The sequence below is a fragment of the Serinus canaria genome, chromosome 12 (genome assembly GCF_022539315.1).
Source record: "Serinus canaria isolate serCan28SL12 chromosome 12, serCan2020, whole genome shotgun sequence".
Lineage (NCBI taxonomy): Eukaryota > Metazoa > Chordata > Aves > Passeriformes > Fringillidae > Serinus > Serinus canaria.
In genome coordinates, this window is record NC_066326.1 from 18,470,947 (window position 1) to 18,497,103 (window position 26,157).

At 45.9% G+C, this 26,157-nt stretch overlaps 2 protein-coding genes across 2 annotated transcripts in view; one reads left to right on the forward strand and one right to left on the reverse strand.

Moving 5' to 3' along the window:
• TIMP4 (TIMP metallopeptidase inhibitor 4) overlaps nt 1–4,225 on the reverse strand; it is a 30,738-nt gene extending 26,513 nt beyond the window's left edge. Inside the window, exon 1 of the mRNA XM_018915250.3 lies at nt 3,913–4,225. Coding sequence (XP_018770795.3) covers nt 3,913–4,225 — 313 coding nt within the window. The remainder of the gene's footprint in view (nt 1–3,912) is intronic.
• SYN2 (synapsin II) overlaps nt 1–26,157 on the forward strand; it is a 176,284-nt gene that overhangs the window by 121,948 nt on the left and 28,179 nt on the right. Inside the window, exons 6-9 of the mRNA XM_018915255.3 lie at nt 12,840–12,902; nt 15,318–15,460; nt 21,533–21,607; nt 25,099–25,201. Coding sequence (XP_018770800.3) covers nt 12,840–12,902; nt 15,318–15,460; nt 21,533–21,607; nt 25,099–25,201 — 384 coding nt within the window. The remainder of the gene's footprint in view (nt 1–12,839; nt 12,903–15,317; nt 15,461–21,532; nt 21,608–25,098; nt 25,202–26,157) is intronic.

Here is a 26,157-nt window from a genome sequence, read left to right on the forward strand (position 1 = left end):
AGCACTGCTAATTAACATGGACATCTGTTTAATTAAACCCCTCCATTCCCAGGGCAAGTCCTCTGGGAAAGCAGAGGTGTTTGCTGGGGCTGGAGGAGCTCAGCACATTTTAGGAGTGCCTCAGCAGCCCTTAGAGAAGCACAAGAGGGATCTTGTATCTCTGGTTTTGTGTAAAAGGTGTGGATCTCCTGGTGCCAGGCACTTCCCACAAAGGAGGAGTTAAATTAAAAACTACTGAGAAGCTCATGACAATTTCTCCAACCTGTCCTGTGGGAATCAGAAAAACAGAAACTTCCACAGACACTGAAGGGTTTGGTCTGCAGCCTTGGGAGAAGCTTGGATTGATGTAAAAACACAATGCACAGATATTAAGCAGGGAAACCATAAACTTATGTTTCTATGGTTGTAAGAAAATGCCTTAAGTAAGTGAGCAGCTGTCCTGATGAGATGGTGAAGGGTTTGTAGTGTAGGGTGGGGCTGTATGGGTGAGCTGAGGGTTCAGAAGTTATAACAGAAGCATTTGTGTGCATGTGAGACAGAAGCCATTGGACAAAAGTATCCACAGTGCAGCAGAAGTGAGTGAAGGTGATGGGTTAGAAAGGCAAAATAAACCCTGAGGCAGCTGTGCATTGGGTTAGAAAGTTCTGCATTGCCTTGTAACAAAGAACCTGGGACTGCTCCTGAGCTGTGGCTGAATGCCTGCTCCTCTGAACTCTCACAGCCCCTGAGACTGATGTTTGTCTGAGCTATAAATTGTTTTTAGCTTGAAAATAGTCCCCCCTTTGTTATTATCAGTGCTACTGATGCTGTACAAAATCACATCCCCTGAAGGCTCTGAGGGAAGATGAACAGATGCAGGGTCAGGGAGATGGCAGGACTGGCACAGCAGCCCTGATGTGCCAAATCCCACAGTCCTTCCCAACCTCAGCCCTTGCAGGCCTCTCCACCCATCCCTGATTTTGGGCAGGACCAGGAGCTCTCCCTGATCCAGCTCTGTCAGACATCCCCTGATCTCTCTCGGGTTCTGTGCTGCCTCTGGGCATGCAGAGCCACAAATGGCAGTGAAGGACAAAGTGTCCCAGCACCAATCATCTTAACAAAAGGCAAAGCAAAAGAGCTGTCCAGACTTAATTAATTTCTGTGCTTGTTTTTCCTTGGATCTCTCAGAAATGCTGCTGCTGAGTGGCTTCACACATTCAGTTGGAGGTTCAGTGAATGTCAATTCAATCCCTCCACCTCCATCATAGAGGAAATTAAAAATATTGCCTTTACATGGTGGCTGAAGGACATGGGGTGGTTGGTAGCTCCACGAGCAAGTCTGAGACTTTGTCTCTGGTTTTCCTGCAGAGTTTTGGGTCAGGGCATCTCTATTTTAATAAGATGTGCTAGGAAATCGTCTGAGGGAGTCCTTGGCTGGGTTTGTGGCTCGATAGAATGAGCTTAATGAACTAATCAATTTAATAACTGAAGAACTGGAACAGCCTCAGCACACAGCCGGGAGCCAGGTGGCCACAGGTGTGTCCCCAAGGGCACAGGTGTGTCCCCAAGGGCAGAGGTGTGTCCCCAAGGGCAGAGGTGTGTCCCCAGGCAGCTGTGGAGGCACAGCCCCAGTTCCCAGGGGATGAGCAGTGCCTGGCCAGGGCTGCAGCCCGGGGTGCCCCTTCCTGCCAGGCACAGCTCCTCTCCTGGGCACAAAGGCTGCTGGCACCGGCCTGGGGGAGCTGCTCTGCCAAGCTGCTCCCTGGAGCTTCCTCCCACACAGGACAGGCAGCTCCACTGCAGCTCTTCCAAGGGGTTTCACTCCTTTATTCAAAATGTTGTGGCCAAAGATTCTCCAGGAATTCAGCCATGAGCGCCCAGAGCAGGTTGTGTGTGTGTGTGTGTGTGTGTGTGTGTGTGTGTGTGTGTGTGTGTACATGCAAATGTACACACAAAAATATGTGTGCACTTCTTGGGATGAAGAATTCCCTTCATTTCCCACTTTGTGATGTACAGAAATGGTATTTTAAAAGTATAAACAGTGAACAAAGGGATCCTTGACATAAACATCCCTCAGCCAAAAGAGGAAGTTTACTTGGATAGGAATATTTATAGGAGTGAGAGCTTGAGCAACAAGTCCAAACATTGTAACATAAAACTATGGGAAGTATTTAAATAAAAAGTAGCATGATGTAGTAGAAAAGCCAAAAGCAGCATGATGTAGTTCCTGTTTGTAAAATACATCTAAGAAATGAGTAAGTATTAATTTGTATCATCAGGATGGCTTCCCTGTGAATGAAATTATTCATTAAGGTGGCCCATAATGAATATTTTGAGTTTCCTCTATGCTTTAAAATTGTTAATTTTGGATAATTTTTACATGAAGCCTGTTGAAAAGCTGTCACTCTCTCGTGCACAGTTCATATTTAGTTGTAGCACAACTTTTATTTCCTTTCACTCCTTAAACACCCCCGAGTGTGCAGTGCCTGGTGGAGGCACCTCCACCAAAGGGATTGCTGAACATGGGCAGATTAAAAACCAATTTAGCTGATGGCCACAAACAGAGCTCAGAGTTTGTCATGGCCACAAAGATTTTCTGTCAGGGCATAAAAGCAATGAATCAGTATGCAGAAGGTATTGCCTGCCCCATAGAGATGCTAATTCTGTGGCACTTTGGAAACTCATGTTCTACATTTACTGTTCACACCCCATGGAAGCTAACCAGCCTTAGCCTGAGCTAATGAAATCAAAAGGCTGCAAAATGTCACATTTTCTCAAAATGTCACACTTTCTCATCCCCCTGCAGCCTAATTTTGGGATCTTTAGGCTCTTTCCATGAGTTGTTTGACAACCGTGGGGCTGCCTGGCTGTCATGAGGCACAATTGCCCCAAAGCTGGAGAGTTATGTTCACACAGAGCTGCTGCAGCCACTTTATCTGCACAAAATAAAGGGCCCATCAGCCTCCTGCTCCAGAAAATGACAGAAAACCCCAAGAATAAATTAAAGAAAGTTTAGAATAGCAGAACAAAGCTCAAAAGTTTCAGCAAGTTACCACTGGGGACTTATATTTTGTTTTTTGGGTGTTTTGTTTTGTTTTGGTTTTGGTTTTTTTTTCCCCTGAAGTGCTATAAAAATATCTGTATGAGCAGATACAGATTACAGATTACTACACATTACAGGCATGTTTAGATAGAATATTTTTTACATAGCAGATACTGCTGTATATTAGCAGTAGATATCTGAAAGCTCAGCTATTTTCTAAGTTAGGACCTAAGCCACAAATATATAAAATAGATATTATATATAAAATATATAACACATATAAAGTATAGAAATATCTGTTATATACAATAGATATAAAATATATAAAAGATAATGCATAAATTATATAAATATACGTGAAGGATAAAAATACATTAATAAAAATGCATATAGAATTTAGAAATGTAATTATAGATAATATTTATAATATGAAATGGGATATATAGAAATAGATATGGAGATAGATGATAAATAGATAGATAGATAGATTTATAGATAGATAGATAGATAGTAGATAGATAGATAGATAGATAGATGGATAGATAGATGGATAGATAGATTTATAGATAGATAGATAGATAGACAGATAGATAGATAGATTTATAGATAGATATAATGGATATATATCTAGATAGATGATCTATAGATATAGATATAAACTAGATATAAAATATATAAAACCACATTAAAAATAAATAAAAAGCCACTCTCCAACCCAGCAATCCCAGCCATTTATAAGCACGAACCCCTCCTGGCAGGGCGCGGGAAGCAGAGCAAGCCCTGCCATCAATTCCCCCGCGCTCGGGGCAGTGCAGCCCAGCTGCCAGCAGCCCTGTCCCCCGTCCCCGCTGCAGAAGAGCCCCGCGGAGGCTCCGCGGCCGCGGACTCACCGAGCGCAGCATCGCACAGCAGCTGCTGCGGGTGCGCGGGCGCGCAGCTGCAGCCGGACACGGCGGCGGGCAGAGCCCACAGCGCCAGCGCCAGCACCAGCGCTGCCCCTCGGCTCCCGGGGCTCCTCCCGGGGCTCCCGCTGCCCGCTCGGCTCATGCTCCGCACGGGGGAAAGGCTCGGCCGCGCTGGGATGCTCGGGATGCCCGCGGATGCTCGGGATGCCCGGGGATGCTCGGGATGCTCGGGATGCTCGCCCCGCGCCGCTCGCTCCGAGCGCTGCCGGTGCTCGCTGCCTCCAAAGCAGCCGGACATGGGACCCTCTTATTTATGGCCCCGGCGCCGAGCCCCGGCTCCGCCTTCCCGCGCTTCCCAGCTCGTTTATTGGTGACATCGGCCCGAAGAAGCTCGGGAGTGCAAATGGTAATCGCCAGAAGCTCCCTCCTAAACGGCTTTTGCGCGGATCTGAAACGGATTTTCGGAGCGTTTTATTTCCTCCGAGTGAGTTCGCGTCCAGTTTGGATTTTAAAGCCAGCCCTGCGATCTTATTTTGGGCAAGTAATCATAGCTGTCCTGTTTGGAGCTCCCGATCTTGCCCTGCCCTTCTGGGCGCTTTCCTGAGCTGCCGTCCCCGTCCGAGGCTGGACAGAACTTCATTCATGGGAAGGAAACCTCTCAAAGCGCTGCTTGTGAGCCCCCAGCGTCGCTGGCTACAGGGAATAACCGATTGCCAATCAAAGCCGCCATAAAAGGCCTTTTAAACGGAATTATTTCATGGCAGGTTTAATTTCGAATAGCAAGGAAAAGTATCCCAGCGGTTTTGGAGGCATAGCCCTTTCCCTGCATTCCTTGTTAATGCAAATCCTGCTCAGAGCAGATCTGTGCCCGCATTTCCTGGCTGATGTTGGGAGTGGAATTCAGTGGAATAAATGCAGAGCTCAGAAATCCTTTTCACCCTCAGAGCTTTGGTCGCTGTGGCAATCTGGGTGTGTGTAACCTGTGGGCACCCTCTTTTTGTGAAATAAAACTGTTCCATGAGGAAGCAACCCAAGGTTTGATTAGAGAGTAAAAAAGAACATCTCTGGATTGGCATGCAGGACATGGCTGCTTAAACAATTCTGTCGTTTGTCACAACCCAAATCAAGCCTAGGAACTGAAAATTCATCAACATGACCTGAACCATTCCAATCCAGGCTCATGAAAATGCATTTTGTTGAGGCTGAGGTTTAGGTGTGCCCAGAGCAGCTTGTTACCTTTAGAGAGAAGTGTACATGTGTTACAGCAGCAGATTTATTTCATTTCTGAACAGTTATACAAATATTAGTGCTCTGATTATTTTTCTTTTCAATTCCCATCCCCCTCAAGACACACTCTGTCTGTTAGAAAAAAAACCCACAAATATTCAGAATTATTAGAATTGGGTCTAGCTTTTAGCCTTTAGATCCACACCAAACACTGAGCCAGGAATCCTGTACAAAATGTCCTGATTTCATGCAGCCACACTTGGATTTTTTTACTTTTCCAGTCTAAAGTTTTGGCTTCAAATCATAAGGCTGGATCCCAGCCCAGGACTAACACCTGAAAATAATTTAGACCTGTTAACATCTCTGTTCTTACCCAGGAGAAATGGGCTTCTTTCATGTGAGGGGAGGGATGAGAAGGGCTGGAAGCTTGCAGGGAGTTCCAGCTGCAGGGAGGCAGGAAAACCCCCAGGCAGGGCTGCCAGGGGCTGGGGTCAGCCCCTTTGGCACTGGAATTCCCACTCTCAGACTGGGAAGTGATGAAGGAGTTAATTGGGAGCCATTGATGGGTTTCCATCACAGGGCTGCTGTTATAGATGATCTAAATAGATCAAATTGATCAAATTCAATATCAAATTGAATTCACAAAATTCAAATTATAAAGAAATATGGGGGGGCAAACACTCTTCTCTACTGGTCCCTAAGGCACATTTTGTCCAGGATTCTCCAGAACAACACCTCCAGCCATGTCCTGGGTGTCCTAAAGACTTTCCTAAATAGTACAATCAAATTAATTACATAATCAATAGTGCCCACCAACAGCAGTGTGGGCATTAATTACCATCCTTACTTGTCTCTAACAGCCCCCAGAGCCCTGCACTAAACCCCCTGGGCTGCTGCTGTTGGGTGATGAGCCCAGAGTTTGGGAGGTTTGCTCTCTGGAGGTGGCAGGTGACAGGGGAATGAATGAGGCCATCACCCTGAGAGCTCGCTGGGGAGGGGCAGCTCTGCCCCGGGGCCTTCCTGCCCTTCCCACTGCCCACCCCTCCTCTCCCCTCAGCCTCTGGCTGCAGGAGACACCAGGGCTGGGGAGAAATCAGGGCTGGGCATAAAACAGGAATTCAGGAGAAACCAGGGCTGGGGAGAAACCAGGGCTGCAGGAACACCCAGGGCTGAGGATAACCATGGGCTGAGGATAACCCAGGGCTGGGGATAAACCAGGGCTGCAGGAAAACCCAGGATTCTAGGTAACCCAGGATTCTAGGATAACCCAGGATTCTAGGATAACCCAAGATTCTAGGGTAACCCAGGATTCTGGGGTAACCCAGGATTGTAGGGTAACCCAGGATTCTAGGGTAACCCAGGATTCTAGGGTAACCCAGGGCTGGGGTAACCCAGGATTCTAGGATAACCCAGGATTCTAGGGTAACCCAGGATTGTAGGGTAACCCAGGATTGTGGGGATAACCCAGGATTCTAGGATAACCCAGGATTCTAGGATAACCCAGGATTCTGGGGTAACCCAGGGCTGGGGATAACCCCTGTGCCTTGCTGTGCTGGATTTCCTCCTGCTGCCAGCCCAGCCCAGCCCAGCCCATGTTTCCAGGGGGGCAGCACAGCCTGTTGTCAGTCTGTCCATCCCTGGTGCTGCTCACTGCATTGCTCTGGTGGCTGTGAGTTCACACTCAGCCTGGGAGCTGGGTCAGGAGCACTGGACTCTGCTGCAGGGGGACTGTCCAGACAGCTTTTGGGAGGGTTTTTGATTGCCATGGACGTGCCACAGCCACCTCATTGTCCCCTCCAGCTGTCAGGCAGTCTGAGCCCACTCCGAGCCTTCTGCTTGGGCTGCCTGCTCCGTGCTTCAGCTTCTGCCAGGGCACAGAGTGCAGTTTTTTATCCATATCAATCAGATTTTCTCTTCATTGTGGCAAATGACTCTTATTTGGGAATGGTAGTGGGCAGGAGTTTCCACACCCATTGGGATAATTCACTTGTGGGGAATCTTGGAAGGAATTTGAGACGGGCCCTCTGAATTGTTGTGATGATGTGGTTTATTTTTCTTATTTTCTGCACAGGTAGGAAGGGTGAGTCTGGTTCACATCATTACAGCACAGTTCAGGAAGTCACAAGACCCTTAGTGACAAGACTTTTTAAGGAGTTCTTGACTAATAAAACACTACTAACAAGGATATTTATTTTTGACCTAATCTTTAAATATTTCATTTTATGGACTCATGCTACAGTGGAAGCTTTCTCAGCCAATCCTGTAATGACACACAAACCTACAGTGCTGCATTCTACACTCCTTCTTTACCTTTGTAGCTACTTTTATTTTTTCTATATTTTAAACTCTAAAACTTTAAACTTTCTTTTACTTAGCTAAAAGTGTCTCTGCTATAAAACTATGAATCCACATTCTTGCTTCTAGCACTCAAGTTTGGGAGCCCTTTCCAAGGTCTCAGACCAAATCTTGGGTTCAATTCCAAGCTTTGGCTTCCAGGCCCAAGGTCCTGAGGGGTCTTTGCATTTCAGATTCCAACAACCCAGAATTTATCTGTGCTCTACTCGATGCTTTGACTCTGTTCTTTCCTCCCTGCTTCTCCTTTGGCATTGCAATTACCTCTAAAATCTGCTGTCATTTTACCTGATGAAGTCACACTACACATCCTGTACCTCACTTGTACAATCCTGTTGAACATTCAGAATGGCATTTCACAAAATAGGTGAGCTTGGATGGATTTTAAATTCCAGGGTCTCCACGTGAGCTACAGCTGCTTCAAACAGGAGGGAATTTAGAGCTGTAATTCACCTCTGAAATACTACAGCAAAAAATCCTTACAGTTTATAGGCACAGCAATTTGGGTAATTGTTTTACAAGGTGGCAAAGTGTAACTTGACTTTTGAGGCAGCAGTTTTCCAAACAGCTGGTGGAAGGATGAATTAAACACTGACAGGCCAGAATCAAAACAGAATTTGTTTCTGCAGAGTTTTGGTCTTCAGAGTTTCTTCTGGGGATCTGTGGGGGCTGCTCTCATTGATCTGCTGCAATCCCACTTTGTGTTTTCCTTCCTAGTGACAATTTCTGTTCTCAGGCTGTGCAGGTTTGAAACCAGCAGGCTCTCTGCCATCAGATCACTCTGTGCTCATTTAGATCCCTGGGATCTTTAGCAGGCACACCACTTGTGGGGACAAAGGCCTTTTAGGGGATCTCCTGGTGCTCTGGGGGTGTCACTCCCTAACCCAGGATCCTCTCCAGCCCTGGCTGATTTCAGGGGCATGTGGGGCTGCTCTGTGCAGCTCCAGCCTCCCCAGGTGCTGGTGGCAGTCTCAAAGGGAGCCCAGAGCTCCCAGCTCTGCACCAATTCCCACTGGTGGCCCTGGGACCCGTGTGGCACTCAGCTCACAAACCCCTCCAGCCTTCACTTGGGGGCCAAGGACTCACAGATCAGGCACATTTTCCTCTCCCACCAATAAATTTAAACTCTACTCTTTTTCTCCCCTTGAACTTTTATTTCCCCACTGCCCTAGCTAAAAAGATAACACAAATCACCTCAGCCTCCCCCTGGGCTCGGGGGTATTCAACTTTACTCCTTGCACAGAGAGTTTTTACACCTCCTTTTAGCTGCCAAGGGGAAAATGTGGCTGCACATCCCAGAATTGTGCCTGTGTTTGTTGAGGCCAGCTTTTGTGCTGAGAGGCCAGGGCTGGGCTGGCCCTGCTGCTGACGGAGCTCCTGCCTGGCTGAGCCCCCACTTGATCTGGAAATTGTGTTTTCTGCAAACCAAACAGACCAGAGAAAGTACATCTGCTGCTTGTTTATTGATTTAGGGCTCTTCCTGCCTGTTTCTGGGAAAGAAAAAAAAAAAAATGAATAAAAGGCCACCTTCATTATTTCACTTTTAATTTCCTTTCTCCAAAGTAAGCAGAGCAAAATTAGATTTAGGCTGATGCATATTCCACAAATAAATTACATGGAACTGGAGTGGTTAAATGAACTCTGCTTGGGGATTATTGGAAAGATAAATATTTAAACACTGAACTTGAGGTAAGTCGTGTTTATGCAACATCTGGGGTTTTTTTGTCACTGCTTCTCCGCCCCCTCTTTTTTTTTTTTCCTGTTGTGGCTTTTCTAGTCAGCTCAACCCCAGGACATGAAAGCAGGGTGAATGCCACCTTCAGAAAACTCTGTTGTCTGTATTGTTGCCAGCAGAGGGGTTTTTTCACTCTTTTTTTTTTTTTCAGATAATCTTTGCCTGGTTCTATTTTTATAGAAGCCTTTGATTATATTTTGCACTATGTCTCAGTTAAAAGAATCCAAAGTAAATTTAGAAAAATTCAAATTATATCTCTTGGGAAAAAAACCAAGCTTGTATTGAAATTGTTCAAAAATATTTAAATTGCAGTAGAACTTACAAACCATTGAGCACCATAGTGTATGAAGCTGAAATGTGGAGGTTTTATTTTTAATTAATAGACTTATAATTGCAGGATGAACCAGGCTCAGAAACTCCAGAAAGTTTCTGCAGTAGGGGAGGGTTGGGATCTCCCCTCCATGAGGAAAGAGGCAAGCACCAAAGCAGATGGGGACAGTGCTGGTTAATCTGAGCCATTCTGGCTCACTGGGTTACCTGCAGCACAGATTGGCCAGGGTGACACTGGAGGTGCTGTGGGATTTTATCAAACTGGAATTTTCCTTTCCACAGTACAAACAAGCTAAGCACAGTTATGAATTCCTCACGTGGCCAGATCCTGAAGATGGATACAATAAAGTATTTGCCTTTTAGGCTCATAGTACAAAAAAATCTTCCATTTCCAAAGTTGCTGCAGGTGAAACACTAAGAAACCATGATTAATAACAATTATCCTTGCTGCTGTGGCACCAGTAAGGGAATAACGAAATGAACTGGATTTTTAGATTTTCACTCTCACCTAAAAGTGACATTTATCCTGTCTGGCTAACACTTGAATTTTCACTGTAGTTATTTTGATTAATGGCACGGATTGGCCAATGTCAGTGTGTTCCTCAGCTGCTTGCAGATGTGTCCCACAAGGAGCCAGGAGTTTTTCCAGTTGCTCCCAATATTTATTACCAGTCCAATCACACTCATATATGACTGAACATTTTGAAAATTTTATTCCACCTTCGCCAAATATTCTGGTTTCTGTCTAATTAATAATGGTAGTTTATTGCCTTGCTATTTAAGTTAGAGCTCCTGCTAATCCTATTTTTTATTCTGCTGTATTTGTGTATCTTGTATGTGTGTGGAAGGGCTCATGCAGTGCAGACCCTTCCATCTCTCACATTCATGAACTTGGCAGGTTTCTCAATTTCTCTGGTCACTCTTTGGGTTTTTAATTGCCAGAGTTAAAGTTCTGAATTTTTTGAATGTTTAGAATTTGTAGAATTTTTACTGATTTTAAGAAAGCTTTCAAAAAATCTGCAATATTTTTTGCAAAATGGCCTTTTCTCCTCAGTGATACTTTTCAAAGCAAACAGCTTTTATAGCAGTAATCACAATATAAATTATAATTATCAGTAATTATAATGCAAATTAAAGGGAAATCCATGGAGCTGATACATTTTCACTGTCACAATCACACTTCTATCATAGATAATGTTCATGAAATGCAGGAATAGTCTGGGGGGTGCCTGAAAAAGAGCAGACTGGGAATGGGATGGGAGGATTCAGGTCAGGTTTTCTTTTATTTCCATGGGACATTTTAGGTTTCCTTGGCAGAACAATCCCCTGGCCATGGGGTGGTGGCAGAGAGGTGCTTGCACCATGGCAGAGGGAAAACTGGGATCAATAAAATCAGAGCAGCAGTGAAGGAAAAGCTGCTCAAACCCCAAAGTAAAAATTGCTGGGCTTTGGGGACCTGTCCCAGGGACAGCTACAAACAAGAGAAGTGTTGGGATTAGTGAATTTTGCCTGCCTGGCTTTTTCCTCTCTGAAGTTTGAGCTGCAGCATCCAGAGCCTGTTCCCTCAGTCTGTGCTGGGATGTGGTGGAGCACGTGGAATCTCAGGATCAGGGTCCAGAGAAAATTATGTTACTGCACTTTTCTGTGGGAGAAAGCACTTTTTTCCCCTTTTTCTTTCTTTTTTTTTTTCTTTTTTCCTTTTTTTTTTTTTTTTTAATGTGAGTTGTGTTGGCAGCTGTGGGCCACAGAGGATTGGGAACACAGGAAGATCTTTTTTCTTTTCATTCTCTCTGGGATCACAAGAAGATCTTTTTTCTTTTCACTTTCTTTGTTTTTTTTTTTTTTTTCATTTTCTTTTCACTTTCTTTTTTTATTTTTTTTTCAATGTGAGTTGTGTTGGCTGCTGTGGGCCACAGAGGATTCCACAGCTCTGGGATCACAGGAAGATCCGTGGCCCTGCTAATTACAGGAGGGCCATGTGCTCTGCTATGCTCAGAGGTCTGCAGCATTTCCATGACAAACCCCACTGCAGTGGTTTGCAGCTCAGACACAGAAATGTGCTGCTGCCCTGATGAATCTCCAGTCTGGCAGTGATTTGTTCCCCTCCTACCCTCAAGAAGTGAAAAAAAAAGAGCCTGGTTTAAAATCTGAAAGTGATACAGCAGTGACTGGGTGTTGACTAAGCAGGAACTTGGGTTGCTGCAGTTCAGCAAGAACTTCATTCCTAAATTCCTCTAGGGGTGACCTTTCCTGTGTAATGCAAGTGCTTCTGGTCATTCTGAAACCAGCCAGTGTCTCATAAAACCTCCAACAACTCTCAGGTTATGTTCCAGAGCATCAGCCTTGCCTCTGGCTGTATTTACTGTGCTGGAATGTGGCACTAAAGGGAGGGTTTGGAGCTGGAACTCTGTCCTGCTGCTGCCCAGTTTAGCTACATGTTGAAGGTGTTCAGCCTTTTTATTTCTAGTAATAAACCTCTTCTGTGGAATGAGCTTTGTGCTTGAGGGATAGAGGTTCAAGAGATGCAAATTTCAAGTGAAAAAAAAGGCAGTGCCAACCATGGCCATGACTGGGACATCTCCAACTTTTTCAAGTAAATGATGGAAGTAAAAGTGCTCATCCACTTTTTGAGAGACAGAAGCATTTCTATTTCAGTGGATAAAGTGTTTTCACATGCTTCTGTATATTTCACATTCTCCTATTCAGTGCTTGGATTATTCCAAATTATTCCCTGCATTCTGGGCAGAAGCTGGAGCCTTCCCTAGAAAACTCAGATGTTCTGTAACACAAGCTAGGACCTGCCTTTAAAGCAAGTTTTTGTGAATTAGACATCACTGCTTTCATAAGTGGCCAGAAAATGTATTTACATACATCTGAATAGTGGAAATGAAGGGGACAAGGTGGTTAATTTGGCTTCATTGCTGATTATAACCTTGGAGAATGTGAGTTTGTGGGTCAGAAAACACAGAAGCAAAGCTTAAAATAGGAAACAGCAGAAATTCAGTTCAAAAGGTGAAGTAAAAAGACATACAAAAAATGTTGATATCAAGGACAGTTAAGAACACCAATTGGCTGCATTGGGAATACCAGTGTGCCCAGAAAACACACCCAGCAAGTCACCAGCACACAGAGGATGAAGAGTTTGAGGCTCCACATGGCCAGAGCAGCTCTGGCCCCATTCTGATCACGCTGCAATAATTCCCCTGAATGATGCTGTTTGATCTGGTGGTGGCTCTCTTCTCTAATGCTCCTGTTTTGTTTCCCCCAGCTGACAATGCCAACCTTTCCTGTTGTTGTGAAGATTGGACATGCTCACTCAGGCATGGGAAAGGTGCAGATGCTACTTGTTGCATGTTGGGAGCCTGGGGGTTGTCCCTTACCTGTGCATGCTCCTTCCTCCCCTGAGATTTCACCTTTAGCTGTGTCTTGGATCCCCCCTTGCAAGTCTCTGCCTGTCCCTGCTCAGAAAGCATCTCTCCAGGAAAATGGAACATGCCCAAAGTGCTTTTACAACTGGGCCTTTGCAGTTTGAGGGTTGCCCTGTGTGGGCTGTGCTTTGAACTGTGCTGAGATGCTTTCTGCCAGCAAAGCCTTGTTTGTTAATGTATTGTCTGCACTGAAATTCTTCAAGAGTCAAGGTCTGTTGCACAATCCAACTTTGTGGAGCTGGGAGTGTGGGAAGGTTCTGCCTTGGTTCTTTGTTGGTTTCAGCTTGGTACTGAACGTTGATTTCCTATTTGATGTGTTGTCTGTGATTGCTCCGTACCTCTGTATAACTGCTGCTTTCTTTCTCCAAAGTAATTGCATTTCAGTGGTGAGTACAGATGTTTTGGTGTCACTTATCTCACAGTGCAGGGCCAGTGGGAGAGGATTTCAATCCCATTTTCACTGCTATCAGTGCCAACTTCGAGTCCTTGCAGGATAACTCCACTCACTGAAAACACTTCAGTGCTAGAAGTGGTTAGATTTTAAATCAGTTAATCAGAGAACAGTTACATTTATCATCCTGAATCTCCAAAGCTCCATGAACATAATATTTACCACTATTTTCAGATAGAAAACTGATTTAATTACACCTTGTAACTCTATGTTATTTTTTGCCTATGGCTGTTTTGCTTTGTTTCATATTTAGTAAATCTTTGGAAGTCCAGCAGCCAATTTAATTGAGGGCAGAGTGAACCACTAATTAAACTGCACTTTCTGTGGGTTGCAGATGTGAAGTGTTAGAATGTTTATGCTGTACTTTGGATATTCACCTCTCATTTAGAGAAAAGGGGAAAGAATGCACAGAAATGTTCCTCGTATCAAATGTCTAGAAATTATTTTTACTTTTAGCTATGAAATACTTCAAGCCCTCCAAGTCTGAATGCAATCAGGGAGCAAAGGAAGGTTCTCCTGGAAGCCCAGCCCTCCCTGAGGGCACTGCTGGCAGCAGCATTTCCAGAGGTCCCACTTAAACCCACACAGGCCAGTCAGCCTTCAGACAATCAAGGTGAAACCAGACCTCATGTCTGGTTTTTGGCTCTCAGATGGCAAATTACTCTGTGTCTTTCTCCATCTGAGAGCTGGGGGCAAACACAGACCTCAGGCTTTTATCTCCACCAAATTCCATTTATTGTGCCCCCTCCCAGCCGTGGCCCTCAGGTTTCATAGTCCCAGGAGAAGCAGAAGCAACCAGGGTGTTCTGGGCTTGCAAAGAGCTGCAAACTCTTCCTGTTGGACAGCATGGGCAGTCCTGAGCCTGCCTGCTCCTCCCCACTCTGAGATGTCCTTTGGATCAGAGCCCCACTTCCCTGTCCTCCCCCTGCCCAAGGCTTCTCTCCCCAGCCCCTTTCACTCCTGCTTGCCCAGCTCTGAGTCCCCACAGGGACTGCCCTCCCTCTCCAGAGGTGATGTCTGTGTCCTCCCTCTGCCCTCCAAAATCTCCTTCTCCTCTCCCCTAGATCAGCATTCCCCACCTGCCCATGCCCCTGCTCCTTCAAGGTGTAAAGCTGATGGTTTAGTGTCACTCACACCTCAGCAGAGCATTCCACAGCTGGGAAATCCCACCCTGGAAATCCCACCCTGGAAAGCCCTGGAAATTCCACCCCTGGAAATCCCACCCCTGGAAAGCCCAGCTCCTTCAGAGCAGAGGGGAAAATGAGAATGATGGAAAAATGAGAATAAAATCTGCTGCCTGGAGCCAGCCCTCTGTGCTCCTGCCCTCCCCAGGATATCAGGACCCTTCAGCTCCTCCCTCATGGGAAAAGCTGTTGGGATGATGTTAAAATTCCTGGTGGGCTCCACATGTAATCAGTTATCACTATTGCAGAACCACTGCAGAAGGATTTACATCCATTGGAATTGCATGTCACACCTAAAAAAAAATAATTTGAGGCCTGCAGATCTATACTTGACTAACAAAAAAAACCCCCAAACAAACAAACAAAAACTCAAAAAACAACAACAAAAACAAACAAACAAAATAACCAAACCAAAACAAAAAAAACCCCAACCCAAAATGAAATTCCGGTGCCTGCAAATTGCTTTCTCCAAATGAGCAGGTAATATTTTGCCTAGAAAAAATAGATGTTTTAAAGCAGGAATGTTATGGTACCTAGAAATCAGATTAAACATAGGATTTTTTTTAATGTTGTCACAACCTTGCTTCTCATGAATGCCATTTGCAACTCAATTCTACATTTTATTCCTAATTGCTCTTTTCTTCTTTTGTCTGTGCTGTGTTCTTGTGGCTGGATGGCTCCAGATCAAGGTAGACAACCACTACGATTTTCAGGACATAGCCAGCGTGGTAGCACTCACTCAGACCTACGCCACCACTGAGCCCTTCATAGACTCCAAATATGACATCAGGATCCAAAAAATAGGCAGTAACTACAAGGCATACATGTGAGCCAAATCCTTATGTTCTTTCCTGCTTTTGTTTGGAAGTTGATAAGCACCAGGGAGATGAAAGGGTGCTGGATGAGTCTCTGAGATGGTGCCTCCCTTGTCACACTCTCTGGAAAGAGCATTTGAGACTTTCTGGATTTGTTCAAATTCTTTTTGTCAGTTGGTTGTGGCTGGGAGGAGGAGGATGAGACACCAGGTGAGCCTGCCAGAGGGGTTCTGCTGCTAACTTGTGTTCATTGTTTTCATTTAAAGAAAGGAGCAGTTGGAAGAGGGTTTGGTTGCATAGAGGACTTGCTAATTCAGATTTTTTCCTACCTTTTCATCAATTTAAGGCCAAATTTTCTTCAAATTTTTCTTCTCCCCTCTGAGGATAAGCTGGATGGCATTCATTCACACAAACAAGCCTGAACTGTTACACTTTAATGGAACAAAGTCCTCTCCTTTCAACACAACCCACCAAAGAAACAACCCAAACTTGCAGAGCCCTTCACAGAGACCGTGAAAACCTCTTCCCACGTGGGAGCCCAGGTGTTGGTTTGAAGGCTAAAGGATGGGCTCAGGGGATGCTTCACTTCCCAGATGGCATTCAGCTGGAGCAGCAAACCAGCTGTGGTGCAGCAGCTGAGCTCTGGTACCCGTGTTCAGGCAGATTTTTACTCTCTTTCAATTATCAGGCAGTGTGATCTGACAAACACTTGTTTTGTTTCTCATTTTGTGACAAGTTAGGTCACCTCATGCCTTTGCTCCCTCACACTTACCATCCTGAGGAGGGGAAAATGCACCAGAACATGGCTAAAAATGCACAGTTACACATCCACACCCACACCCAGACACAGGGATATTTCTCAAGGAGCTCCTGAGCATTGGAAGGAGCAGCAAATCTTTGTAAATCGATTGTAAGGTGCAGTCAGGTTCTTTATCAGCAAAGAACTGCAACTGAGAGAAGCTGGAGTTGGGTTAAAGCAAATCCATAAAATGTTTCATCATTTAAAAGACAGGGTTGATGTTAAGAATCAAATCATTTAGAAACAGCCATGAGGAAATAGAAACTTTGGTCCGGGGTGGGAGAAGGGGAAGGATTTCTCTCCTTAGGTTGATATTGGGAGGCCACAGACTCTGGAGCTCTCAGCAGGATCTGCTGCTCTGCCCTGACCTGGCACTGAAGTTTTCCTTGGGAAAGAACATCCAAGGTGTGGCCTTGCCCAAGCAGCTCAGCAATCCCTGCTCGCTGCCAGGAGAGGGGCTGGGGAAAGCCCAGAGCTGCTGGAACAGCTCAGGTCCCACCCTCGGTGGGCACACCCAGCCCTCCTGAGCCAGAATTCCCTGAGCAGTGCAAAACCAGCCTGTTGGGAATGTGAGCTGGGCAGTGACCAAGGCAGGACACCCAGGCAGCTGACGGGGATGCAGAGGTTTCTGGAATATTCCGTGGTTCGGTGATACAGGACTGTGATTTCAGCTCCCTGAGGAACTCAGGTGTGTTGGGCCTTCCCCACCTCTCCCTGCAGGCTCCAGAACCTTCAGCAGATGCTACAGCTTTTATCCCCCAGCTTTCCCAGGAAGGTTTATTCCAATTCCGTGGGTTTGTCTCACACTGCTGCTCCTGCCCTGGCTGTCCCTGGCTGTCCCTGGCTGTCCCCTCCCTGAGGATCCCACCCCACTTCTGTGGCAGCACCATCGGTGCCCCCTGTCTCCCTCTGGCCGTGCCGTGCTCCACTCCTGGGTTTTCCCAGCCTGCTCCAACCTTCCCGTCCCTCAGTCCTGACCCCCATGGCAGAGCTGTTCCCAGCCCCCAGGATGTCCCTCAGCCCTTGGATCCTCCTCAGAGCCATTCCCAGCCTGGCCCTGCTCCCAGGGCCCTCTTCTCCCACACGCCTTCCATGCCACTCTGCAGGCCCGCATGGGGCTTCCCTCTCTCCTCTCTCTTTTCCTCTCTTTTCCCTCCTGCCAGTGCTTTGACAGGCAGATTCCTTGTGTTATCTTCCCATCTTTCCCCTTCCCAAGTAAACAGAGGTGATTTTTCCCACTCTCACAGCTCCCAGGGGCAGAGTTTGGGGATAAGGCCCAGCCCCTGATGGCTCCCGGTACCAGATGCAGCGCTGGGCTCATCCCCTGTGATAGAAATTGGACCACAGCATTTTGTAGAAGAGAGCCCCACTTTTTTTTTTTTTTTTTCCTCTTTGACTTGAAATTTTAAAACTGTTCAATGTCAGGAATAATTTTGGAAGAGTCAACCACGGTAAATTTATCATTCTGAAACATAAATGTTTCTTCTCTGCAGAAGAAGCAGTTGGCCTAAGGGACAGCAAAAATAAGTTAAAATGACAGCCTGTTCCTCCTACCTTTTTATTTATTTTTAAGTTTCTACTCAGAAACTCTGGGTTCATCCAAATGCTAAAAGCCTAGTGATCTTTTTTTTTTCCTCCAGATTCTTTCATGCACTTAAATCACACACCAAAATGAAATACGGACTCGTTATTACAGAGCAGCGTGGAAAGGAGAAGATTTACCAAATGTCTGAAGAATTCTTCATGTGCACATACATATACATGATGTCAGTAGAATATTGTTCTACAGCTGGTTCTCATTTTGCTCTGTGACACAGGAACAGAGCACTTAGAGAGCCACCACAAAAAAATACCAGCTGAACATTTGTTTTTGTAGTTTAAAGAGAGTTATTAAGAGCCTTGGGTTTATAATTCTGTGGGAAATTGTGGTTTAAGTGGATCCATGAGTCACCAAACACTGGTGCTTATCGTCTGTCAGTAGAGATTATGGCCAGCAAAGCAGGATTGGATCCCTGTAAATACCACAGCCCCTCTGGAGGCTGTGTGACACACACTAAACTGCCCTGGGCACCCGGGCAGCGTTCAGCTGACTTCAAGGAAATCCAGTTTAAAAGGGTCACACACCATGCAGAAAAACAGAACTACAAAAGCTCTGTATCTAAATCTCCCCTCCAAAAGCAGGACTGCGAGTCCAAGGCTTGAAGTTCTTTGATCAAAAGGTCAATAAACCAAAAGTAAAGCACATCAAGCAAAGGAAGAGTGCTGGAGGATCAAACCACAGAGCAGGCTGCCTACCCAAGAATAGTAGGCAGACATTTCTACATATTTTTCTGATGACAAGTCCCTGCCCCAGCAATTTGGATTGGCTACTGCAAATGCTACTAAATAAAGCAGGAAGGTGTTGGAAAAGGGGAAGCTCAAGGTACTATGAATTGTTTAGCAATTCTAAAAGAGTTCTTCCTTCTTGCAAAGACCAAATCGAGTACAAACACGTTAAGCCTAAGTGTAAAGCACTTAAAGGTGTAGGAGTTGTTTTATTTATTGTTCAGTGTTTGGTTAAAGAGGAGGAAACAATGATGTGAAAGGCTCCTGGCAATTATCAGAAGTGAAGAAGGGTGGGAAACCTACATGTTTCATATATATAATTACAGAAATCCTCTCTAGGGCTTAGGGTGTCTGGGTGGGTAGTTTTGGATCAGTTCACCATGATCTCTCATTCTGCAGTGCATCTGTGTCAAAACCACAATCTTCTGAGATCCCAGCAGTGAATTCTGTGTCCACAGCATTCCCCAGCCCTGCTCTGAGCCCTGCAGCATCCCCACAGCCAGCCAAGCATCCATTTGGAGACTTCTGCAGGAGCTTTTCCCAGTGTGGAGGGAAAATAGGGCTTAAACCTGGCCACCTTTGCCTCTCCAGTGAGTGGTGCTGGGGTTCCATCACTGCAGCTGAGCATCTTGACTTAAATACTGGCTGAAAGGCTTCAGGATAACTATTTCCCATGATTTGGTCACATCTTCCTTCCTAAAAGACACCTAAAAGGGTGCATTCTGATGAATTCCTGTGAGAAATCTGCAAGAGGATTGAACTGTCATTTGTGGGATTTTCTCTCTGATGCCAAATGTGTGGAGTAGTAATGAGCCTGAAATTATTCATTTTTAAGCAGGCACATGTCTATAAACACCACTCAAAACCAGGAGCAGAAAGAACAAACACAACAGCGGGGCGGGGGAAGAGGGGAAGGAAGAAAGAAAGAACAACAAGAACCGGCGCGGACGAGCGGGCGAGAGGCGAGGAGCGAGAGGAAGGAGGAGAGGGAGAGGCGAGGGAGGAGCGAGCGGAGCGAGGAGAGGAGCGAGAGGAGCGGCGAGGAGAGGCGAGGCGAGGAGCGGAGAGGAGAGGCGACGAGGGCGCGGCGAGGAGAGAAGGGAGAGGGAGAGAGAGGGAGGAGAGGGAGAGGGAGAGGCAGAGGAGAGGAGGAGAGGGAGGAGGAGATGCTCTTCTCTATATCTTCGTCGTCTCTTCTTTCTATTCTCTGCTCTCTCTGCTCATTTATCTATCTTATCTTCTCTGATCTTCGTCTGCCTCGAGCTGCTCTCTAGGATAGCGAGATGAGAGGAGAGGGCGTAGAGGCGGCGGAGCAGGAGAGGTGGCGAGGAGCGGAGAGGCAGCGGAGCAGGCGAGGCGCGGCGCGGGCGGATAAGAGGGAGCGCAAGCGGGCGCGCCGCCGAGAGAAGCGAAAGCGAAGAGCAGAGCAGAGACGTGAACGAGCAGCGACGGCCGGCAGAGCCGAGAAGCGCCGATACGAAGCAGCTAAGGCCCGGAGCAGCGAAGCGACGAGAGAAGAGCAGCGAAGAGCAGCCGAGGGAAGAAGAAGCGCAAGCAGAAGAGAAGTCGACGCGAAGAGAAGAGAAGAGAAGGAGAAAGAGAAGAGAAGAGAAGAGAAGAGGCAAATAAGAGAAAGAAGAGAAGATACGACAAGGAGAGTAGAGAGAGAGACTAGAAGAGAGCAGAAAGGAGGAAGAGAAGAAGAAGAGAAGAGAAGAAGAAGAGAAGAAAAGAGGAGAGGAAGAGAGAGAAGCGCACGAAGAAAGAGAAGAGAACATAGCCGAGCCGAGAAGGAAAAGAGAAGGCAAGAGCCGCGAGAGCCGAGAAGCGAAGAGAGAGAGGCAGGCGAGAAGGGAAGGAAGAGACAGAGAGGAAGAAAAGGAAAAATGGAAAAAGTAAACGGAAAAAGGAAAGGAGGTGGGGGGGGTGTTTAGCTTTGGGCCCAGGGGTGGGGGGGCCCCGGACCGCCCTGCCCCTTGCCACCGGCCCCTGAACACGTCACCTGCCCAGTAGCACTTCTCTCCCCTTCCCTCCATTGCCCGCCCGGAAATCGCTCTCTGCCTCCATTCAAGCTCTATCTTCTCTCCACAACACAGGACATGGCATCACAGAAGAACTTTATGCTTTCAATTTTTTAGGGTCCCAGAGAAAAGTCAACATTCCCCCACAATTGCTACTGACCCTCGTAATTAACTTAATGGGAGATGGAGAGAGAGCTCTGGCTGCTGCCTGATCCCCTTTTAATGCATTGCAGATGTTCCCTTGATTTTACTGACTGGAAACACTTCATAACTTGCATCCATAGCCTGTTCCCAGTACAGCATTCAGCTGTAATCTTCCCAGCCCTGGGAGCACTCCTGAGGTCTGCAGAGGAAAAAAAACTTTACACGGGTTTTTTTCTTTCTTAGAGGTTAAACAGAAGAAGGTGAACTGACACAGAGTGTTTAGGTTATATCAGTAAATAGCAAAGAGTGCACACTGGAGGAGAAACCAAAATCCAGCTCTAAAACACACCTGATATCACTGCAGAGGTGTTAGAAACATAAATGTGGTGCTTTTGGAGTGTTGGGACACAGTGGGGTGGGTTTGGAAGGAGAAGCTGAAACTCCTTGACATTTCCCTTTGCAGTGCCAGTGTGTTACAGATAATTCAGTGCCTTTGGAGCTGGCACCAGCTCATTTCTAACACTGCCCCTTCATCAAAGCAGGCTGGGCTTTTAGAAAACAACTGAAACAAATAAATGGGGAACAGAAATTTCCCAGCCACTCTTTGTACCTCCAGCACAAAGTGCATTCCTGACAATGCTCTCACAGCCCCTCACGGTTCAGATGCTCTGTTACAAGCTGCCAGCTGGGGAAAAGGTGTCAATGCTGCTGCTGCACTCATGGGGAAAGCAGAGGCACTTGCTGATGGGAATGTGAAACCACTGGCTGCCTTTGTAATGTTTTCCCCCTTTCAGGAGAACTTCCATATCCGGGAACTGGAAGACAAACACGGGCTCTGCCATGCTGGAACAAATTGCTATGTCAGATAAGTAAGTGGAGTCTCGTGTAAAAGGTAATTAAAAAATTAACAGAGTTCTATTTGAAGGTGATTTTTAAAGAATCCCATTGTTGGTACACAAGTCACAGTAAGTGCATGCATTGTGTTCACCTGGGGGAAGGGAATCCCTCAGTCAGGGGAAAGAGCAGAGCCAGGAGTTCCATGTGGCTTCAGAGTTACCCACCCTCACTCACAGCCTTGGGGGCTATGTGAGCCCTTGGGTTCCTACATCCACAGCTGCTCCTAGAAAATGTCTGGAATTCCCATCAGAAAATGCCCATCAGGCATTTCTCCTGGTTCATTTGCCCTCTCTTACCCACCAGTCTCACACCTCTTTTAAACTTTCCTCCTACTACATCCTACCAATCTCCTACATAACCAAGCAATCCAGTCTGCCTATTTAAATTCCATTTTGCCTATTTAAATTCCATTTTGCCTATTTAAATCCCATTTGTCTTTTCTGCTTTCAATCCCAAACTCCTTACTTTTCATTTTATAAATTTTCACTGAAGTGCACTGTGAGGCTTTTTCCCCTGTTGCTGGGATACACTGAAGCTTTATTTCCCCTGTGCCATCATTCCAGCTCTGTACTTTGGTTTACTGTGCTTTTCCTTTTCTTTCCCATTCTTATCCTGGATCATTCCTGCAGTCCAGTTGAAAACATTCATGCAGCAGCACTTTGAAGCTCAGAACTCTTTTCTCAATCCCCCTCATTTGCTCCACAACCCATAAACCTCTTTTCCCTGCAAAACAAAATCTCAGAGGCTTTTGAATGGCTGTGGATTTTCTGCCGTTCAACTTCTCCAAAGGCTGCCACCAGTGGAAGCTGAAATAAAGTCTGTGCAGTGAAAGTGGAATTTAAAAGGTGTTTTACAGCTCAACAGTAGTTCTGGTTTGTGGGGTGGTTTGTCTGGGGCTTCTTTGTAAAGCCTGGAACCTACAACTTGGTGCCTCTCACGAGCTGAGGGAGACACAGGAACAGAAGCATTGCCTGCCCTGGAAAGGTGAAAGCAAGAAAGAAAGACGGGAATTCCAGCTCCCTGCTGTCCAAGCCCTGTCTAGACTGTGTCCTCACTGATCTCCCCTCTGGGCATGGCCTGCAGCCACATTATTTTCTCTTTCTCACTCCCTCCCACCTCCCTGTAAAGTGAGGTTATGTGTTCCCCGGGAGGGGGAGGCACAGCGAGCTCTGGGCTCTGTAATTACAGCCCGTGGGCTGCCTGGAACACACAAACTCCACTGGTGCCCCCAGGAAAGCAGGGCCACAGGATGGGAAGTGCTCCCCTGGCCCTGCTCCTGCTGGGAATGCTGGAAATGCTCCCTGAGCTCTGTTCCTGCTCCTGTTTCTCAGTGAAGTCAGTAAGAGCAGAATGGGGATTTTCCCATTGATACAGCAGCCAACAAAACCAAACTTCCTTCGTGCTGGTGGGGCCAAAAGGGGAAAGGTGGATGTGTTCATGAGAGAAAGGGGGGTGAGGCACAGCCCTGCTCCTCTGGGAGTGCTCACAGCAGAGCAGGGCACACAGGGGGAAAAGAGGCTTTTCTGAAGGGCTGCAGCAGGTTCACAGCACAGCAAAACCCATCAGATCTGCTGCATTTTGGGTTCAATACACCCATGGATGGGGAGGAAGTGCCTTGAAAGCACTGCCTGGTGACCATTGCTGCCTGAACACAAACACAGGGGACAAATTCAGAGGAGAAAGAAGAGAGTGGCAGGAAGGGACAGGGAGAGAGGTCACAGTTCCTCATTTACCTCTGTTCCAAAGCTCCTGCTGCCCAGAGAGCTGTGCCAGCTGTGCCCACCTCCCCTGGCACACCTGGTACTGCCCCCTGGGACCAATCCTTTATCTTTATCCTTTATCTTTCTCCTTTCTTGCTGCTGCTCCCTCTGGCTCCGGGAAAAGAGGGCCCGTGACCTTTAGTCAAACCTACTGTGCAAGCCTTGGGTTTCAAACACTCCAGGCTGCTCCCTCCAAACCCTCTCCTTCCAAATGGATTTTTCCAGCTCTGTGTTTGTTGGCAGAAGATGGGCTATTAAATATACTTCCATAAATCTGATTGATGTTGCAGTGTTTTAGAGCAAATGTCCTGGTTTTGTTTCCACTTCGAGTCCAGATATTTAGTGTTCAAGACAAGTTTTGTTGTCCCTGTGACTTTCTAAGATACACAATATTTTACAGCCAAAAATAAAAAAAATTATTTATAAGCAAGTGCATGCAAAAAGTCCAGTCAGCCAGTGCATCTACAGATGTTGAAATTGTCAGGCATCCAAAAAACCCTCTTAATATTGGACAAAAAACATGTTTCTCACAGGAAAAAAACCTATTTTCATTGCTAAGATATTGCCATCAGGATCTTTTCAAATCAATTTCTTTGTATTCTGCTTAAAACAAAAACTTTTCCATTGGAACAGATTTGATATAAGAAAATATAAAGAATGGGACTTAATAAGTTTACTTGGAAAGGATGCTGTTACTGAAGATATTTATACATGAATCAGACTCTCAGCCCAGCAAGGAATTTCCTTTGATCCCAAAATGAAATCAGACCCTTTGTTTATTACAGCAGGGTTTTTTTTTTCTGTGGAAAATACTATGAGGTGGCAAATCCATCATCAGGGCTGGAGCAGGAGAAGGGCTGGAAGAGGAAATAGCTCTGCTTTAGACTCAACAGTGAGCCAAGAGGAAAACTCATCATAAATTAATGCATTAAAAATGGAGGTGTTTTAGCAAACCAGGCCCTTCAGCTGGTGACATCAGCCTGCATCATTCCAGGATCATTTCCTCCCTGCCCAGCCCTGCTGGAGTCACTGAACATTCCCAGTGCCTTTGGTGTCCTTGCCTTTGGGCTCTCAGAGCTTGTGCTACAGCAATCACAGGAACTGCCTCACTCTTCTTCAGAATAAATCCCTCCCCACCCCCTTGTTGGTCAGATAATCTCTCTATTCACAGAGAAAAAATGAAAATAAATCATCTTGCTGCTGGTAGGGTGGGTAAAGAGTCCACCCCCAGTCTCTTACCGTGACATTACAAAATAAACTAAGAATTTTTGTGCCCAACTCTGTGTGAAATTGCCTTTTTAGGAGTTGTAGAATTCCTTGGAATGATTTAAGTTCCACTTGAGTTGTGCTGCAGTTGTCCATAACCCTACATGAAGAACACAACCCATGTCTGCATGCTCCACTACCCCCATAATGTCACATTTCTGGTCCTTCTGCATCTCCTGAAGGGTTTTTCTGCCTGGGTTTCTCCTATTGCTCCGTGCTGTAGGACTCAAACCAGCCTGGCTCCTTTAGAACACAGTTGGGCCATGACCTGGGATGGAGCCTCTCACTCATTTTCCTGATACAGGAGGCAGACCCATCCAATGCAGTGAAAATTCTGAATTTAGGGTGAATGTAATATTAAATCCACTCTTAGGTGAGCCTCAAGAAAATCAAAACCTAATGAGAAACTCACAGAGCAAATTATTTTTGTGAAACAGGTACAAGCTTTGGGTTGACACCTGTTCTGAAATATTTGGTGGCTTGGACATCTGTGCTGTTAAAGCTGTCCATGGGAAGGATGGAAAAGATTATATTTTTGAGGTAAGAAATCTTCCTTTTTTTTTTCAATATCTGCCTTTACATATTACAAACAGGCAAGGAAAGAACCTTTCTGATAGCTGGGCATTGCCTTATTTGTGTTCCAGGCAAGGCTGGGTATTTTTGAGCACTGTTTCAATCATGATGCAAAGCCACAGGTCCAAATTAGTGGCAAAACTTGCTGGAAAATGCAACCCTATGGATGGGAATGTCTTCTGGTGTTGGAGGAAATGTACACAAGCTGCAAAACAAAGCCAAATGTGGATGGCACAGTTTGCCAGCACTGATGATTTCTTTCCTGAGCAGCCTTAGCAGCTTTTCCAGGAAGGTTTATAGATAGCACCATCCCAAGGGAACCCCAACAAAATTATACCTTGCCCTGGAAAGGGAGATTAAGGATGAAGTGGAAACAACTTTACTTTTTTTGTAGCCCAGATATTGCCCTGAAGATCTGAATCCTTGTGAATCAGAAGTTTCTGCTGTAGGTAATTTTGAAAAGTTGAAGTTTTTCATTTCCTTTGAGCTTTTTATGGAGAAATATCACTTTATGTGGCCATAAAACAAGTTTTCATCACTTTCCTATCACAGTTTCTTCAGCACCTTCCACATTCCTAGAATTTTATTCAGGAGGTGGGCAAGGATCTCCAGAGTCTCCTCACTCAAAAAGAAGTTGATAAAGCAAAAAGGGAAAGCTTTTAAAAAATGAAATAACCACTGCAAATTCTGTAATGGACTGAGACTACTCAAAAATCCCCTGATTTTCCATGCCACAGTCAGAAATAATTTCTAAAGCCCAGAATTCTCAGAGCTGCAGGATCCATCAGGAGCTGGCTTTGCAGAGCATTTTAATCAGGGTGCAGAATAGACCTTGCAATTAAAAGGGAAAAAAAAAAGAAAAAGGGTGGAGGGAAGTGTGATAATTCCTGCTGTTGTCTGGAATCAGCTGAATTGTCCTGGAG